General features: G+C 45.6%; 1 protein-coding gene across 1 annotated transcript in view; it reads right to left on the bottom strand.

Annotated features, from left to right (window-relative positions):
- Positions 1-3,355: 3,355 nt before the first annotated feature.
- Positions 3,356-16,734, bottom strand: part of Dnajc13 (DnaJ heat shock protein family (Hsp40) member C13) — a 106,870-nt gene continuing 93,491 nt past the window's right edge. The window contains exons 52-56 of the mRNA XM_052187468.1: positions 14,771-14,950; positions 14,378-14,518; positions 12,685-12,828; positions 8,777-8,876; positions 3,356-4,209 (exon numbers count right to left, since the gene is read on the bottom strand). Coding sequence (XP_052043428.1) covers positions 4,112-4,209; positions 8,777-8,876; positions 12,685-12,828; positions 14,378-14,518; positions 14,771-14,950 — 663 coding nt within the window. The 3' untranslated portion in view covers positions 3,356-4,111. The remainder of the gene's footprint in view (positions 4,210-8,776; positions 8,877-12,684; positions 12,829-14,377; positions 14,519-14,770; positions 14,951-16,734) is intronic.

Raw genomic sequence — 16,734 nt, 5'->3', positions numbered from 1 at the left:
CTAAATTGTATAAACACATCTTTAGAAGTTTATGAATTAGTCAAGTACAATTAATAATAGAATTATTTTATGCTGTGATAAAGGTTATGTGAACATGGTCTTTCACAAAATATTGTTTTATCTTTTCAGTTAGAGGTGGTTCTTAACCTGTGGCTCAAGACCCCCATTGGGAGGTTGGAAAATCCTCTCACAGGACTTGCATATCAGATATTTACATTTCGATTCAAAACAGTAACAATACTATTGTTAGGAAGTAGCAACAAAATATTTTATGGTTGGGTGGGGTCATTACGAGAGAAACTGTATTAAAGGATCACAGCTTGAGGGAAGTTGAGAACCGCTGACCTAGAGCAAGTGCTTTTTAGCTCCTATGGCATATACTAAAGGTCTGCACCATTGCTAATGTGCTTTTGGGGGTGTGAATGGGGAAGCTCTGTAATACTTCAGTAGCCCTGTGCTTACGGAGACAGGTATGGTATAATTAATGGGTGGGTACTCTAGCTAATCGATGAACCCCATTCAAGTGCAGGACAGAGTAGGTAATTGAGACTTTACGATGTATGAGGCTTACTTTTTATTGTTAACGGCAGGATCTAGAATCAAAGAGGACAGGCCTGTGTGGGATTTTTCTAGGTTAATTAAAATGGGAAAGCCTAAAGGGACCATGGGAGGTATCATTCCATGGTCTGGGACTCTAGACCACATAAAAAAGAGCATCAGAACTTGTTGCTCTCTGTCCCCCAGTTTTGGACACAATGCAACTTGTGCCCTCAATGCTTTGCCAAGACAAACCCTTCTGTTAATGTTTGAGTGACGTATTTTGTCAGAGAGACAAGCAAAGCTACTAATATAGTGCATTGTGTAGCTCAGAAAGGCATGGAATTCAAAACTGACATGTTAATTTCTGCAATTTTCCATTTAGTATTTCAGGGTCACAGCTGATTGCAAATGGTTGAAACCAGATAAGGTAGGCCTGCTCTCTAAGAGGCCGTGCACTCCCTCCAAAAATCTCAGAGTTAAATTCCATGTGAGGTTTCTTTTTTTCTCTAATGCTAGTCCCTGGGTGTGAACAATGCAGTTTCCCTTTTCACACGTACGGGCGGCTCCGGTGTGAATCCTTGTGCACGGAGACATGTCTCTGAGCAATCCTGGTGCTCTTGCTCTGCTGCCCTGAAGGCCTGTGCATGCCTTGGTGTATCTTGTGAGTGTCACCACCTGCTCTCTAATACACCAAATTGATTGTACCCACCGCTGATATCTTTTTCCTAATTTTTTTCAACAGTATATTGTTTTTACATCTATCTCCCTCAACACCTGTCAGATCCTTCCCATCTCCCTATCTACCCAACTCTCTTTACTGAAAAACAAAATCAGAAAACCAAAACAAACCAACCCCACAAGAAACAAACAAAAAACCCAAAAAAACAAGAAAAACACTAATTAGAACCAAATGTGCTCCAACCAACCAATCCACCCAATAAAATTCAACAAGTCCCCCAAAATACCACTGAGTTTGTTTCATGTTGGCCAACAACTCCTGTGCACGTGGCCTGCCCTAGAGTGCGCCCCACTGGAGAGAACTGACCTTATGTTTATCAGCTGCAGGAAACTTCTTAGTTAGGGGGTGACACCCTGTGTGCTGGGGAGCCTGCCTTGACCTGGTGTACAGGCCTTGTGTGTGCTGCAATAGTCTCTGAATTCACATGACCACCAGTTCTGTTTTGTCTAGAAGACACCTTTTCCTTGGAGGCATCCCTGCCCTCTCGCTCTTAGAATCTTCTGCCTCCTCTTCCACACAGATCCCTGAGCCTTGATGGGAAGGGTCTGCTAAGCATATCCATTTAGGACGGAGTTCTCTGCACACTGGCCAGGTGTGGTCTGTGTCAATTCCCGTCTACTACCAGAAGCTTCTGTGAGGACTGAGTGAGGCGCTGATCCTATGGGTACTGTGATACAACATCACTGCTGTGCTCCTTTAGCAGAATAATATCAGGTCCCCCTCCCCCAAGAGTCCACGAGCTCTCTAGTGTCCTGACCACATAGGAGTGTTAGGCGTGTGGGTTTCATCTTATGCACCGGGTTTTAAAAACAATCAAAATTGGTTACTTCCATAACATTTGTTCTACTGCTCCAGTGCATCTTGTAAGCAGGTCTCTGTTGTAGGGCCCGGGTTTGTATCTGGGTAGTACTGACAGTTTCCCTTCTCCCCCAGCAGTGTGCAGGGCACCTTCAGGTCCCATCAACACTAGTCAGTAGGTGCCACCAGCTCAATGTCTCCATGTTCTATTATGTAAGTAAATGCTGTCTTGTTATTGGGTCTTAGCATCAGATGGTGGAGAACAACCAATAGATACCCTGTGATGTTTGGGGTCATTATGGGGTGCCTTTGACTAGCAAGTCAACAAGATAGGACCCACTACTGGCACTGGAGGTTTTACTTGGTGATGTCTAGCTGTGGCTTTGTCTCCCTTATCTGTTGATTTCATGTGGGTGCGTGTGTGTGTGTGTGTATACACACATATACATAAAGCTTTATAGTAGTTTGCATGTGGTATTCAAATGGCCTTTAGTGTGATGTTGCCCCATATTCATTTTAGCGTTAAAGTTGTGCAGTGCTGGAGCCTGAACTCAGGGCCTCACGCACCCGCACTCTACCGTGGAGCTGTGTCCCCAGTCAGGATGTTGTAAACTTCCTTGAGCTTTGGCTCGTCAATACGGTATGCAATGCTGGCTCAGATCTTTGTCAAACCACTATCAGACTGGATGCCAATGGCCAGCCTGCCTGCCACCCTGTACACAGCCCAAGTGGCCCCTTCTGCCTTCTGCTTTTCAGGCAGGGTTCTCCTCTCCTCTCCGGGTCCACCAACCACACCAACTACCCTGTTTTTACCTTCCTGCTACCTGTTGCTAATGGTTCACGTTTCTATCTTGGACTGTTTCTCCCCTCAGACTGAAACTCAGGCTCTCCCAGCATACACACATAGAACTGCAAGCTTGAGGGCAGCCAGTGTCACAATGCGGTGACTGTCTCAAACCAAAACAAAAGAAGGATGTGGACAAGTGTTTGCGTGATTTCCATGTTTACATTTTCTGTAGTCTGTGGTCTGACTGGAGGACCTATGCATAGGATCTGTTATGTGAAATATTCTCTGGCTCTTTACCGTTCTCCTGAAACATTAGACTGTTACACTCTTGCTGCATTCCTTAGCAGTCCGGCCCATTCCCAAACAGGACATAAAAGTAACTGAGCTGCTGTTACATCCGAGCATGGGGGTGCCTGCCTTCTGATGTTCCTTCTCCCCTTTAAGTGAACATGGAAGTACTTTCCAAAGGCTAAAATTACAGAACATTCATCTCATTAACAAAGCAGTCAATTCCCTTTATTTTTAAAATTTTATGTACACATATGAATGATCTGTATAATGTACATTCAATATAGAAAGCTTTATATATTTGATAATGTATAGAACATTTCACAATTACACTAATCTCTTACATAACATTTTGACATCCATTTTTAGTTTTAATTTTTTTGTACAAGCTCCTTGTCATTCAGTCTGGTGAAGCCGTCACACAAACACAGCGATGTGCACCGGCTGAGCTCTCGGAGCTAATGACTGAGGATCTGGTCACAGGTGGAGGGGCAGAAGCCTAATGGCTGACGATGAGAGGAAGACGCCGTGGAGACCTGGTGCGGGAGAGAGAGGTGCCCTTTTCTGGGGATAAGATTTAGCCCAATATTTGTAGACTGCAGCTTAATCCCACAGTCACAGTAATTAAAAAAAAACATTATAAAAACTAGGAAGAAAGTTTGTCTTTTTGATTCACAGTCTTGTAAACAGAGATAAAGGAACAAAATGTGCTTACATACATCAAGAAGAAGAAATTCTTGTGTACCCAGGTGGCTGACCCACAGAGTGCTTTCTCAGAACGTGATACGTCAGAATCATGGACTCTTCTCCTAAATAAAAAAATCTATTTATAGAAAAAGGAATAACACTGTCATGAACCAGGAGAAAGGCAGCAGAGTCTGTTACAACATGTCGGTTGGAGGAATGTGGGCGCAGTACTGGCCTTTCAGCATTTATTGTCTCTGAGTGATTCAAGTCTGCTAGCCCAGGTCTCCTGCCTCATGGTCTACAGGAGGTGGCAGGTTAGACATGGCTGATGAGGATGTTCCTGCGGTCAGGTAGCCAGCAACTCCAGGTCCTGCAAGAGAGAGCGGAAAGCAGCTACTTTCTGTATCAGTCAGGTGGACACGGTCCAGCACCCAGTACAGACCACTGGAAAGCTCCAAGTATTATCTATATGTGTAACTGCTCCACAGGCATCGATATAGCATCTATGTATGCTCATGGCTTTTATTATATGACACAATTAGAATAATTTCAAAATTCATGCAGTAACACTAGTGTAAAAACAGGGAATTTTCCCTCTTTTCACACCTGGGAAGTTCAATTTTACAAAAAAAAAATAAAATAAAAAAAAATCCAAGGTAAAGAGCTATGTTACATGGAAAACATGGGAACTAACAGATGGTAAACGCCCTCCCCAATCAGCTCAGCCCGATGAGACACAACTGGATTCTTGACATAAGCAGCTTCCGAGACAGACATTCTAGGTAACCTGTTTTCACTTGGTGCACAGAAAGGCCATTTTAATAAGGACACCCAGTGAACACAGCTCACTGCGTAAGGTCTCTTTGAAGAGGAAGGCTCTGGACATTCTTCTCATAGGTCAACAGCACACTCCAAAGGAGACATTAGCATTTTAGTTGTAGTCTCCACGTGTTCTGTGACTGAAAGTCTCTATCGCATGAAAAGATGGCGCTTGGAAGCGAGCTTGTCAGCAGTCCTAGGCTTTGGCCTCTGGAGCTGACTTTGAGCACCACACAATGGAACAAGCGCTTGCAAGAGAAACTGGTTTAGCACTGCACAGGGGCAGTGCTTAGAGTCAAAGGAAACATGGCAACCGTGTACACTGGAGGGTCAGGACAGGAAAGGTGGAGTGAGCAGCATGCATTGAGCAAAAGGTTTCTCTACCTGCTTCAGAGAGCTACACAGAAGTTAGCAAGCTGCCTGGCAGAGCAGTTCTAAAGCCCACTCCTGAGGTGAAGGGGGCTGCTGCCAGTTAGAAGGGAAGGAGAGACACCTGGGGGGAAAAAAGAAATGTAAGCAGCAAGGGAGTCGTGAGGGAGGACTGGCACACAGCAGGGCGATCTGATGCAGGAAGGCAACAGGACTGATGTAGGACAGAGGCCAAAGTTCACTTCCGTCTCATTGCTCAGCTTCTGAGCACTGAGCGTGGGTAGGAAACGGCTGTCACACACTGTGCCAGTGCTGGTGAGGCCACAGGTGACTGACTGCATGAGCTGGGACGAAAGCTAACCAGAGTGTCAAGTAGTTTTAACACTTACTAAAAGGGTTTTCCCTTCTTAGGTCTTGGGAGCCTATACTATCAACCTTCTGCTGCAGCTCAGGAAAAAGACCACCAAACAAACTGGTCCATCAGTGCAGCTCAGGGCCAAAGCACCACAATGCTCTCAACTGTAGACAGGCCCAGATAAGCGAAACCACACACACTATGGAGGGGTGTGGTCTTAAACAATTCAGACTTCGGGCTACGTTGGTTAGAACTGCCCCTCACAGAAGGACCTCTGAGCATGTCTGTAGGGGGTTGTCTCAATTATGTTAACTGAGGTGGAAGACCTGTCCACTGTGGGTGGCACCATTCCCTCTGCAGGAATCTGAGCTGATATAAGATGGGAAGGAGATGAGCACTAGGAGGCACACACTCATCTCCTGTTGGCTGGATGTAACGTGGCCAGCTGCTTCAGGGTCCTGCTGCACTGACTTCTCCGTGATGGACCGTGCCTTCAACACTTAATATAAACCCTTTCTCCTTTAAGTTGCTTTTGTCAGGGTATTTTTTTCATGGTGATAGAAAAAAAGAAACCAAGACGTGGGCTCAATTTGATTCTTATCAAAATAGGAGGCTATGGCACCAAACCCTGAATGCTACATACTAAAGCAGGCAACACTGAAGTCACTGGGGAGTCTTGGGCAAACTCACAAGGATGGTGAGGTATTGATACACAGTGATACTTGTTGATTACCATAGTCATACAAACAAAACTTTACAGTTGCATACACATGCTTCCTAAACTATCTTAAACAGGAAAACAACACAGAGACATGAAGGGCGTTCTGAACTGAAGGACAAATTTGGACTCCTAGACTGGGATCAAAGGTGTAAATGATGAGCTTACAAAGAAGCCAGCCGTCTACTTCTACTCCCGTCCCTTGTCCCCAGGGAAAGTGACTTGAGTCCCAGCAAGGCTTGAGATGCTCTCAGCTGTGTGCCTCTGGGTCCTAATGGCTTCCTTGGGCTGAGAGGAACAGCTTGCATCTCAGAAGCAGACACAGCAGTTGTGTTCTCCAGGGATAAGTTCCAGGGCTCACGAGAACACTGTCAAAGTGTCAGGTGTTAGAGGAATGAGGCAGACGTGGCCGAGGAAAACCACTCAGCAAGACTGGTGGTATTATCATTTTTATTTTATTTTGAGACAGGATTTGTAGTCTTAGCTATCCTGGAACTCACTCTGTAGGTCAGACTGGCCTCAGACTCAGAGATCTGCCTGCCTCTGCCTCCTGAGTACTGGAACTAAAGGTGTGCGCCGCCACCACCCAGCAGAGACTGGGGTTTTAGTTAAATTGATTAAGCACATGGTATATATGTGGCAGCACACAGGTGGTGAGGAAGCACCCTCACCTGCAGGGCGACTCCCCCTCACCTGCAGGGTGATTCAAAAGCTGAACCGGAAGCACAGGTGGGTAATCCTTTCAAAGGAGTAAAGTTAGGGGGAAATCTAAGTACCTAACATCTCAAAAGAGAACATTCCAGTCTGGATGAGGTGCCAGGAACAGCGCAGATCTAAGGGAAGCATGAGCCAGCTGTGCTTGCCTCATGGCCCCGCCTGTCCAGTCTGAACCGCTTACAGGCTTCACACAACACACAAGTTCCAGCCCTTTCTGGGCATGAGGGTGGGGTGATAGCACTGCTACTCGGCTGTGCCTGTGCAGACGTTCGTCAACTGCAGCCCCCGCAGCATCACTGCTGCTTCCTAGAGGCCACCGTCACCCAGGGATGTGGGTGAGAGAAAAGGCACAGACAGGACACCTCTGTCTTCGTGCTCACTGCTCCCACGTCCAGGACCACAGCAGGTCCAGGTCTCTGAAGAGAAATCCCACGGCCCCAGCTAAGGAAGCGGGGTCAGGGACGCCTTTTCCTTGAACCTGATGGGTATACAGGGAACAAGAAGCCTCATGCGCGGCTCCTGAAGAGCAGCCTTCAGCCTGCACAGCACCTCTGCTGCAACAACTTCATCCCAGGCTGTCCCCCAACTCTACCACAGTTACACTGAGAAACACGCCGAGGAGGCCTCTGGTGGTGCAAGACTACAGTTTGACCCGAGACAGGCAGGCGTCGGGCCGTCCAACACTACACTCTGGGTATCTCTCCATAGAAAACAGTAGGACCCAACCACAGGACCAACGGCACAGTCCAGATGCTCATGGACTGAGGGCTCAGCCCAAGTTAGGAGGAAGGACGGATATTAAAGTGGTCACAGAGGGAAACAGTAGTGTCTGGGCTAAGTGGGGAATTAAAGAGGTGGGCCATTTTCCAGATCTAATGGATTTGAAAATCTGAGAACCAAATCTTTATGATTCTTACAGACTTCTGGGAGAACAATCAGCATTATTAAAACAATGGAGCTATGTGGGGGAAACTGGCTGTGAACATTTTTTCTCTTTATCTCCAACTCTGGTTAAAGATCGTGTGGGGCTGCTACCTACTTACGCTATAAGTTCAGGTAGGGGACGAGCTGCTTCCTACTCAGTAGTCTAACCTCACACTGAGACCTTTAGAAGAGATGACATGCTTGGCCTTTAGTACAGCAACTTAACACTGCTTCTTTTCACGCCATAGTCAATGAAGAAAAGGATAGTTTTAAATGACCAGGCAGCTTGGGTGTCAAATGAACACATGTCCTGAGCATTAGGTACTGTCTTCAGAGCCCTCAGCAGTCTTATTTATAACAGCACTGACATATTTTCCCCATGTGAAAGACACAACATGGGAAACTTAGCAAAACTGCACTGAAACTGTTTAAGAAAAAAAATCTATACACAATTATTTGAAACATCTCTGTTTAGACAGAAAGTGGATGAGGCAATCAGGTTTCAGATACAGACTTTTTTTGGGGGGCGGGGAGTGCAAGACAGGGTTTCTCTGTGTAGCCCTGGCTGTACTGGAACTCACCCTGTAGACCAGGCTGGCCTCAAACTCACAAATCTGCCTGGCACTGCCTCCCAAGTGCTGGGATTAAAGGCGTGTGCCACCACTGCCCAGCTTAAAAAATATTATGTATACATCATTCTGCCTGGTTATGAGCCACTGTGTAGTTGCTGGGAATTGAACTCAGGACCTCTGGAAGAACAAAGTGTGCTCTTAAAGTCTGAACCATCTCTCCAGCCCTAGACACAGACATTCTTTTCACATTCAAATTAAACACTTAAGCACAAGACACACCACACATCTAACCTATAGTTTCTAACTCACCCGATCAAAGCTAACAAGCACTCAACACTGCTCCAATTGAGCTTCTGACGTGCTCACAGCAGACCCTAGGCAACGCTAGCAATGTTATTTTAAGTCTGCTCAGGGCAGGAAGAAGACCAGAGGCTTCTGAGGGGTGTCTAAAGGTCTGACTTACCTGTGAGGTATCCTGCTGTTTGGGAGTCAGAAATGAACAAGTCATGTTTCTGGTCTTTGAAGGCACTCCAGACTGAAGATCGGGAGAGGATTTCATTCACCTGGAGAAGGAAAGCAACCCCTACTTAGCATGATTACGTCAGGGACTAGTCATGAAAAGATTGGACCAAGAAGGAACCATAACTTCCAAAGGCAGAAAGCCACTAGGAAAGAACCAGATCTCAGAAGGGCTGGGAAGAAGATGCTGAAATTGGATTACAACCTTCAATCAGTCTTTCTTTCAAAGGATGAGCTGTGTCTTTGACGAGATCATGAACATGAATGTGCATAGACAAAACATCAGAGTATCACATACAAAAAGGGTATTCTATGAAATACATACATGCCAAAAGCAGTGTATGTGTGTGTGTACACAAGACTGAGATGGAAAATAAGTGTATGTAGCGCAAACACCGCAGACCCAGAGGACACACTCCAGAGTCTGTCCACCAGCCCAGCCCTTTGTGCACTCTGGCAGCAGCATTTCAGCCTGGGCAGGGTGCAGGGCGCATGGGCGTCTGAGAAGGATGAAGAGTCCTGGCTTTAGAAGGCGTTGTTCAGAGGGTGGGTGTCAGGGTCACTTGCCTGGTTTCATTCCTAGACATGCCACTGCAGTCAGGGGAAGACAAGCAGGACACAGGGAGCCTCACTTGCCGTGCAGAACACCAGACATCAGTTAAGGACTGACGCCACATCTGCCATGTGTCTTCTTTAGTGTCATTTAAATGATTCCAATACTGAGAGAAAGCCAGAGGCATAAAATAATGTCTTTTCTTGATAAACCAAAACCTAATTTCACTAAGGGAAAGTTTAGTAAACAAAGCATAAAATGATGATTCTCACACAGAAATGTCCCAAACCTTCATGGGGATGAATGGGCAAAGAAAATGTAGCAATTATACACAATGAAAACCGGGATTGGTGGTGCACGCCTTTAATCCCAGCACTCTGGGAGGCAAAGGCAGGCGGATTTCTGAGTTCGAGGCTGGCCTGGTCTACAGAGTAAGTTCCCGGACAGCCAGGGCTATACAGAGAAACCCTGTCTCGGAAAAACCAAATCCAAAAAAAAAAAAAAAACCCCAAAAAGAAAAAGAAAAACTTAAACAAAGAAATGAAAGATTTTAAAACATCCCACAACAGGGACAAATTCCAATGTTAAGATGAACCATGGTAGAACAGACAGACCCATATTCAGAAGACAGAGCAGTGGCTAAAGGGGTGAAGCTATGGGATAAAGAGTGAGAGGTCACAGGGCAATCCCTGTGCCTGGGAGCAAGGCAGGGTGGCGTTATCACAGTGCTGCTGAGGTGGGAAGGGCCATTTAGTTGTTCACTATAGATGAGCTCACATTATGTGTGAAAGCTATCAACTTAAAACAATCTAGACCAGTGATTCTCAACCTGTGGGTGGTTACAACTGGAAAACACCTATTTCCACTGGTCTCAGGAACTCAAGACTCTGCTCAGTAGCAAAATTATAGTTATAATGTAGCAAAAAGAAAAATACATTTATGGTTGGGGGGTGCTAAGACCATTGGAAATATGTGTTTTCTGATGGTTGTGACCCCCAGGCTAAGAACTGCTGCTCTGGACTAACCTGGGTATGACTATGGGGACTGTCTAAATTGCCTTAATTGGAATAGGAAAATCTGTAGGAAGCCTTTGGAGAAGGCTTGCAGAAGAATCTGAAGGGTCTGCAAGTTGGATTAGAAAGCCGTCCCCTGAAAAGAAAGCATAGCTGCATACTCCATGGGCACAGAAGACAGGAATGCAGAGAGGAGGAAGAGGCGGGGCCCAGCTCAGGAGCTTGCTGGGCTGGGGGCATTTGTGTGATGTTTTGGCTGAGAATCTGGTCTAATCATTCTGTCCATGTTCTGAGAACTTGGATGAAGTTTAGGTTAAAGATAACAGACACATTCATATGGCAGAGGAGATTCCCAAACAGGAGAACATTCAGGCTGATGCTAAAAAGGTTAGTACCACTAAAAAGAAGTTTCCCATGCTGCACCAGGACAACAGAAAACATGTCCCTGGCAAAACCCCGGTCCTCAGACATCTATCTTGTGATGCTCCAGATTCATTTAAAGAAAGAGAACCTACACTGAATGGGTTTCCTGTTCCTCAAGAACAACCCCTGCAAGTGTTTCCTCAGAGTCAACGCGCAGAAGCAGATGCAGTGTGTTCCTTGGGGAGGGACCCTCCTGAGCTGGTGGCAGAGCCTGGCAATAGCATCCATGTAGGACTGATTTTGAAGACTTGAAAGGAAACAAGATTTAAGGCGGTCATTAGAGCACCTACGGCCAGACAAGGTTCTTAGGTGGGTGTCCCCACAGCATTCCTGGGAAGCCACCACATGCGGCTGTAAGGGCCAAGCCTAAGATGCAGTGGAGCCCTGGTCCATGGGGAAAGCTGCAAGAATAGAGGTGAAGCAACTGAAGCTCTTTGGAGGCAGAGCATCTTATCACACGCCTGAAGCAGCGATGGAGCTGGGCTTCCTTGTTCACTGTCTGGAATGTGATCTTGCTTTGGTCTGATCACTCCTTGATAAGCCAGGGTGCTGTTGTGTCATTATATGCATATAACTTGATTTTGCCTTTATAGAAACACACGGATAAGGCACTTTAGACTGCTGATAACCATGGGGACTTTTAAGAAGTTGGACTGAGCGTATTTCATGTAATAGCATGGTCATAAGTCTCTGTGGACAAATAGTGGAAGATTATGGCTTAAAAATTATGTATTTGCGGCAAGGTGACAAGGGGTGCAGTTGTGGTGGTTAGTGTTAATTGTTGACTTCAATGTACAGTCAAGATTCCAAAGAATTTTGACTCACCCTGGAGATGGGCTCTGGGCCATGTCTGTGGAAAACTACCTGGAATGGCTTAATTGATGTGGAAGGACCTGCTCACCCGGTGCACCTCTCCCTGGAGGGATCCTGACCTGCTCACCCTGTGCACCTCTCCCTGGAGGGATCCTGACCTGCTCACCCCGTGCACCTCTCCCTGCGCTCTTGGACTGAAGTAGGAGAAAGTTCCTGAGCAGCAGCAGAGATGATTTATTGCTCTGTTTCCTGACTGAATACAACGTGCCCAGCTGCCTCAAGCTCCCAGCACCCCAAACGTGAACCAGAGTAAGCCTGTCTCCCTAAAACCGCCAGAGTAGTTTATCAAAGCAACCGCAAAGGATGCTGCAGACATCACTTCAGTGAAGAGGACGAAATCTTCAGATGCAACAGTACCAGAGGGCTGGAGAGATACTCAAGGTGCCTTCTGCTGAGCCTGACAACCTGAATTCACTCTTCAGGACCTACATAGTGTAAGGAGAGAACTGACTCTTGCAAGTTGCCCTCTGACCTCCAGATTGAGTCTGACACATATGTACTTATGCAAGCATGTGCACACCCATACATCTTGTTAAGATAAAATAAATTAAAAGTGAAGATAAAAAGTGAATCCTTCAGAGGCCTGAACTCATATGTGCAGGTAAGACATATTAACACAGCTGTTCTGTAAAGGAAAAGAAACTAGCACTTCACAATCACTAAAAAAAAACATTTAAAATGACATTCAGCTCTTTTAAATGGCACCTGATTCTGTACTAAGTGTTTCAAATTCTTCCACACTAAGACTTCTACTTGTTTTCTTCTGGAAATGCAGAACACACTGTCACTTTGCAGAAAAAGAACCCCCTGCAAGTCTTTTGGGGACAAGATTGTGATTTCCTGCAGCTGTGAAGCAGTTATGCAAAACTAGCACTAGGCACCCCTGTAAGTGACGTAAATGCAGGTTCTCAGCTCGCTGACAGCGAAGCTCCTGCCTCTGAAGACCGTTACAGTCAGGAGCACACCGGCGCTTCTTTCTGGCAGCCTCACCTGCTCTCCATACTGCAGACTTCGCGTCATTGCCTTAAGAGCTTTGACGATCTGGGCCTTGGTGGCGGCAGGGCTGTCGAGGTTCTCCAGGCCCACACCTTCCAGCAGCTTTAAGAGGTATGGGACCAGCTCCGTTTTCAAAGCCTGGAACAAACAGTCAACATCCATACGAGCACAGTGAAGGAAATGTCCATCAGCTACCAAAGGTGTAATTTCACTGTGAGGATCATACCTACAGCAGGACAGCCTGTTCTTAGCATTTCAATGCAGTGCAGATTTTTTGTTTTAGTATTAAATAGAAACAGCGTTCTTATATAAAGTGATTTTTACTCAGTTTTACCAACTGCTCTAGGACTATGCATCAATTATATAATCTTCCCAACACTGAATAAGGCACAATTATTATTTCAGATAAGAAAATCAATGCACACGGGGAAAACAAACGTACACCACAGAGCTGGACCTGAGAGAGCCTTCATCTGGACCCAGGAGGGCAGAGCCAGGCTTTAAGCCACAGCAGTAGGGTTACCTGCACTAATGGCGTCACTCTAAACAGGCAGTAGCCTCTGCCTCTGAAGTACTCTATGACCTTTGGATCCTCCTACAACATTCGCTCTGCAGTCATCACGGGGCTATCAGCCTGTTAAGAGCTAAATAACAACATGGTGTCGCACAACTTCCTCAGAATCCAGCAAGGTGACTGTGGTGTGCAGAGCGATAAGCCTCCTGTTGGCTTCACTCCAGGGGAGAAGGGTGGGCAGAGTGCAGTCAGTGGTCAGGCCTGCGGCCAGAGCCTCTGCAGCCGACGAGCTGACACCAGCCACCTCAGGTCTATGCCCACTTAGTACCTTTGCCTGTTTACAGAGGGCTGGCTTGGGGAACAAGCTGAAGAAGAGGTCAGGGGAGGCAGGGGCCCATGTACAGATGTGGGGGGTTTGTCTCCAGTTTAAGGGCAGCAGATGTCACTTGGTCATCTGGCAGGGTTTGTTGTCAAAGGCTGAAGATGAAAGGTGAATGACCAGTTTTTTTATTACTTTCATATTTTTTATGGGAAAAGTGATGTGAAGGTGTATCTGTCCAATGTAGAATGAGCACATCAAACTAATTAGCAAAATTACACTTTCAAGTATCTTTTATTATCGTGAAGACACCTAAATGTACTCTTAGTGGTTTTAGCAATATGTGGTACACTATCTGCTGCAGTTGCCATAGACCAACAGACCCACAAACTGTAGCTTTCTCCCTGTGACTGACATTGTTCTTCCTCTATCTCACCCTGGCCTCACATCACTAACTACAGTCTCTGCTTCCAGGAGTAGGATGGCTGCACAGGTGAGCCTATGTGGTATTTGTGCCCAGAGTAAGAAAGCTCGCTTTTGCCTGACTTTACATTACTCTTTCCCCTCAATGTCTGTGTGCACTGATACCTACTAAGTCTGATTTCTATTAGGTGAAGGGACTCTTTAGGCTCAACATGAGTCTAAAACAAGGAATGAATGAACAGAACCCAAAAAGAATGAAGTAATTTTTACAAAGAAGCTAAGAGTGAATGCAAAAAAGAAAAAAGAAAGGAAGTTCCATGTGAGCATCCACAACGTCCTCCCTGTCCCCCCCCCCCCCCACCCTCCGCCCCCAGAACATCCGTCGGTCTGGAATGCCTGCTTTCCTGAAACCATGCATAGAGAGCACTTACCTGTGCTACTAATTCACCCTGCTCCTTCTGGAACATCCGGTGAAGTGCTTCACAGGCCAGACCCACAGTATCTGCTCGCTTTTTCATTCCATTCATCAGTGGGCCAATGGTCTCCAACGATGCCATGGCTCGAACACACAGCTAAGAGCCCGAAAGACAAGGGTACTTGTAGAGCAGACTATGATACAGAGCAAGGTTAAGTTCCATAGGGACAAAATGCAATTTAAATCCTATTTTGCTGTTTATGAGGGAACTGAGTTCCATCTCTACTAATCACCCTACTGAAACGGACAGAAAAGCGCACAGTAGAATGGGGTCCTGGACTCTGACGTGCCATCAAAAGAGACCACAGATACTGTGGAGCTCCAGGCTCCCGAGTGGACTCAGCAGTACCTCATTGTCAGACAGGACGTGAATAACCCGAACTGCACTCTTAGGAATGGCACTGTTTCTGTGATTCATCGCCTGGATAACTTTGGGAAGATGGCCCAGTGGCGGGACTTGATCTGCCAACTGAGGCTGTGCACTGAAGAGGCAAACTGTGGCCATGGTCAATGTTTCCAGAGTCTCTCCCTGGGAAGAAGAAGAACAACAACAACAAAAATCAGAACCGATAAGCCATAAAGCACTGAAAAAATTCTTAAATTCCCTTAATACATTTGTTCAAAACTAGAGATTAAAAAATTCCAAGCACTGACACTTGAAATCCAACTCACATATCCTAAGAGAGCAGTAAACTTTTCTCTTTGATAAAAGGCACAAACCTAGGGACCTAAGAATGTGCCATTGCATTCTAACAAGTCCTCCTTGTCCAGGCATACTGTGTTTTTATGGCAGAGGTAAAAGATGACTTCTAGATGGCTATGTGAGAATTTAAAACCAGGTTACACACATGCTACTGTGATACAGCAGCAAGAATCCAAGAGGATGCCAAAGTAGCTGGTGTTTCTAAAAGTTCTATGGAAATTCCTATCACATGCCAACAACCCCTTAACTGAAATGCTTCAATCTAGAACTGTCTGAGATCTTAGGATATTTACAGAGATATTACTACCTGGCTTTGGGAATCATTGGGATACTTAAGATATCTGAGACTTTCTAGTTTCAAAATAGAAATGTTTGATCTCTGTTTAATATATCTAGCTACCATTAGATCATGGCCTCATTCATTCTCTCTCTCTCTCTCTCTCTCTCTCTCTCTCTCTCTCTCTCTCTCTCTCTCACACACACACACACACACACACACACACAGAGCAAATGCATCTGAAAGGAACACAGAAATCAGAATACGGCCTACAAAGAGCCATTTTTACGTTTGTTAGCTTCTGAGGATCTCCATTCTTCCCTCTGTCACTTAGAGACTGGGGACTGAGCACAGGCCTCCTGAATACTAAGTGTTTTACAACTGAGCTACCTACCTGGTGCTGGGGGGTTTATGCTACAAGAAACCATGTGACAGCAGAACTATTAGCATCAGAGAAACACATCTGTGGAGAGAACACTGGCAAATATTTGGCACGCTAATCCTATTTTTAAGCTGATTTGTGTGTATGAGTGTTTTGCCTGCATGTATGTTTGTATATCACATGTATCATGTGTGCAATTCCTGCAGAGGCCAAAGAGGAATGAGATCACCAGGTCCCCTGCAAGAAAAGCAAGGGCTCTTAACTGCAGAGCAATTTCTTAGCCCCACTTACAATTTTATTTTTAATTTTTTTCACAAAGTTAATGATAGTTACAATTTCCAAGGTCTTCAGTGTGGTGGCAGACATTAAGCCAGGTATTCCATGCACATGAACTCATTACAACCTCAGCCTCATGGGTAGGTAAAACTGCACACAGCAACTGAGGCAGTTTCAACAAGCCACAGAGCTAATTCCAGTAGACTGGGGTGGTCCAGAACCATCTAACTAAATAGCCCGGGCTCTTAAATTTAGCCTGCTCTATGCTGATGAATTTGGGTTGGTCTCTGTACTTTTTAATCTAAACATTTGGTCAGTAAATGTATTAGTACTATCAGGAAGACTGACCTGAACAGCAGGCTCAAGACCATGCCATCACTTGTTATCCTAGCAGCCTCTGGTGGTGAGGACAGGCACAGCCCTCCCACTCACCCAGGTATCGTGACAGCCCTGCTAACAGTTTCTAAGGCAAGGGTTATGCCTGCCAGACATAAAATGTGCAGGGAAGAGCCTTTCAGTTTCAGAGAAAACCTTAGCATTTAATGTTTAACTCTTCAGCTATGTATGGGTAGAAACCTTTCGAGTGTTGACAATTGTTAGAAATAGCATTTTCTCAATAAATGCAGCTCTAACTTTGTTTCAGAAACAACCACTTTACTGAAGGGTTTCACTATT

The sequence above is a fragment of the Apodemus sylvaticus genome, chromosome 7 (assembly GCF_947179515.1).
Source record: "Apodemus sylvaticus chromosome 7, mApoSyl1.1, whole genome shotgun sequence".
In the NCBI taxonomy this organism is placed as follows: Eukaryota; Metazoa; Chordata; class Mammalia; order Rodentia; family Muridae; genus Apodemus; species Apodemus sylvaticus.
This window is presented reverse-complemented; position numbering and strand designations above follow the sequence as displayed.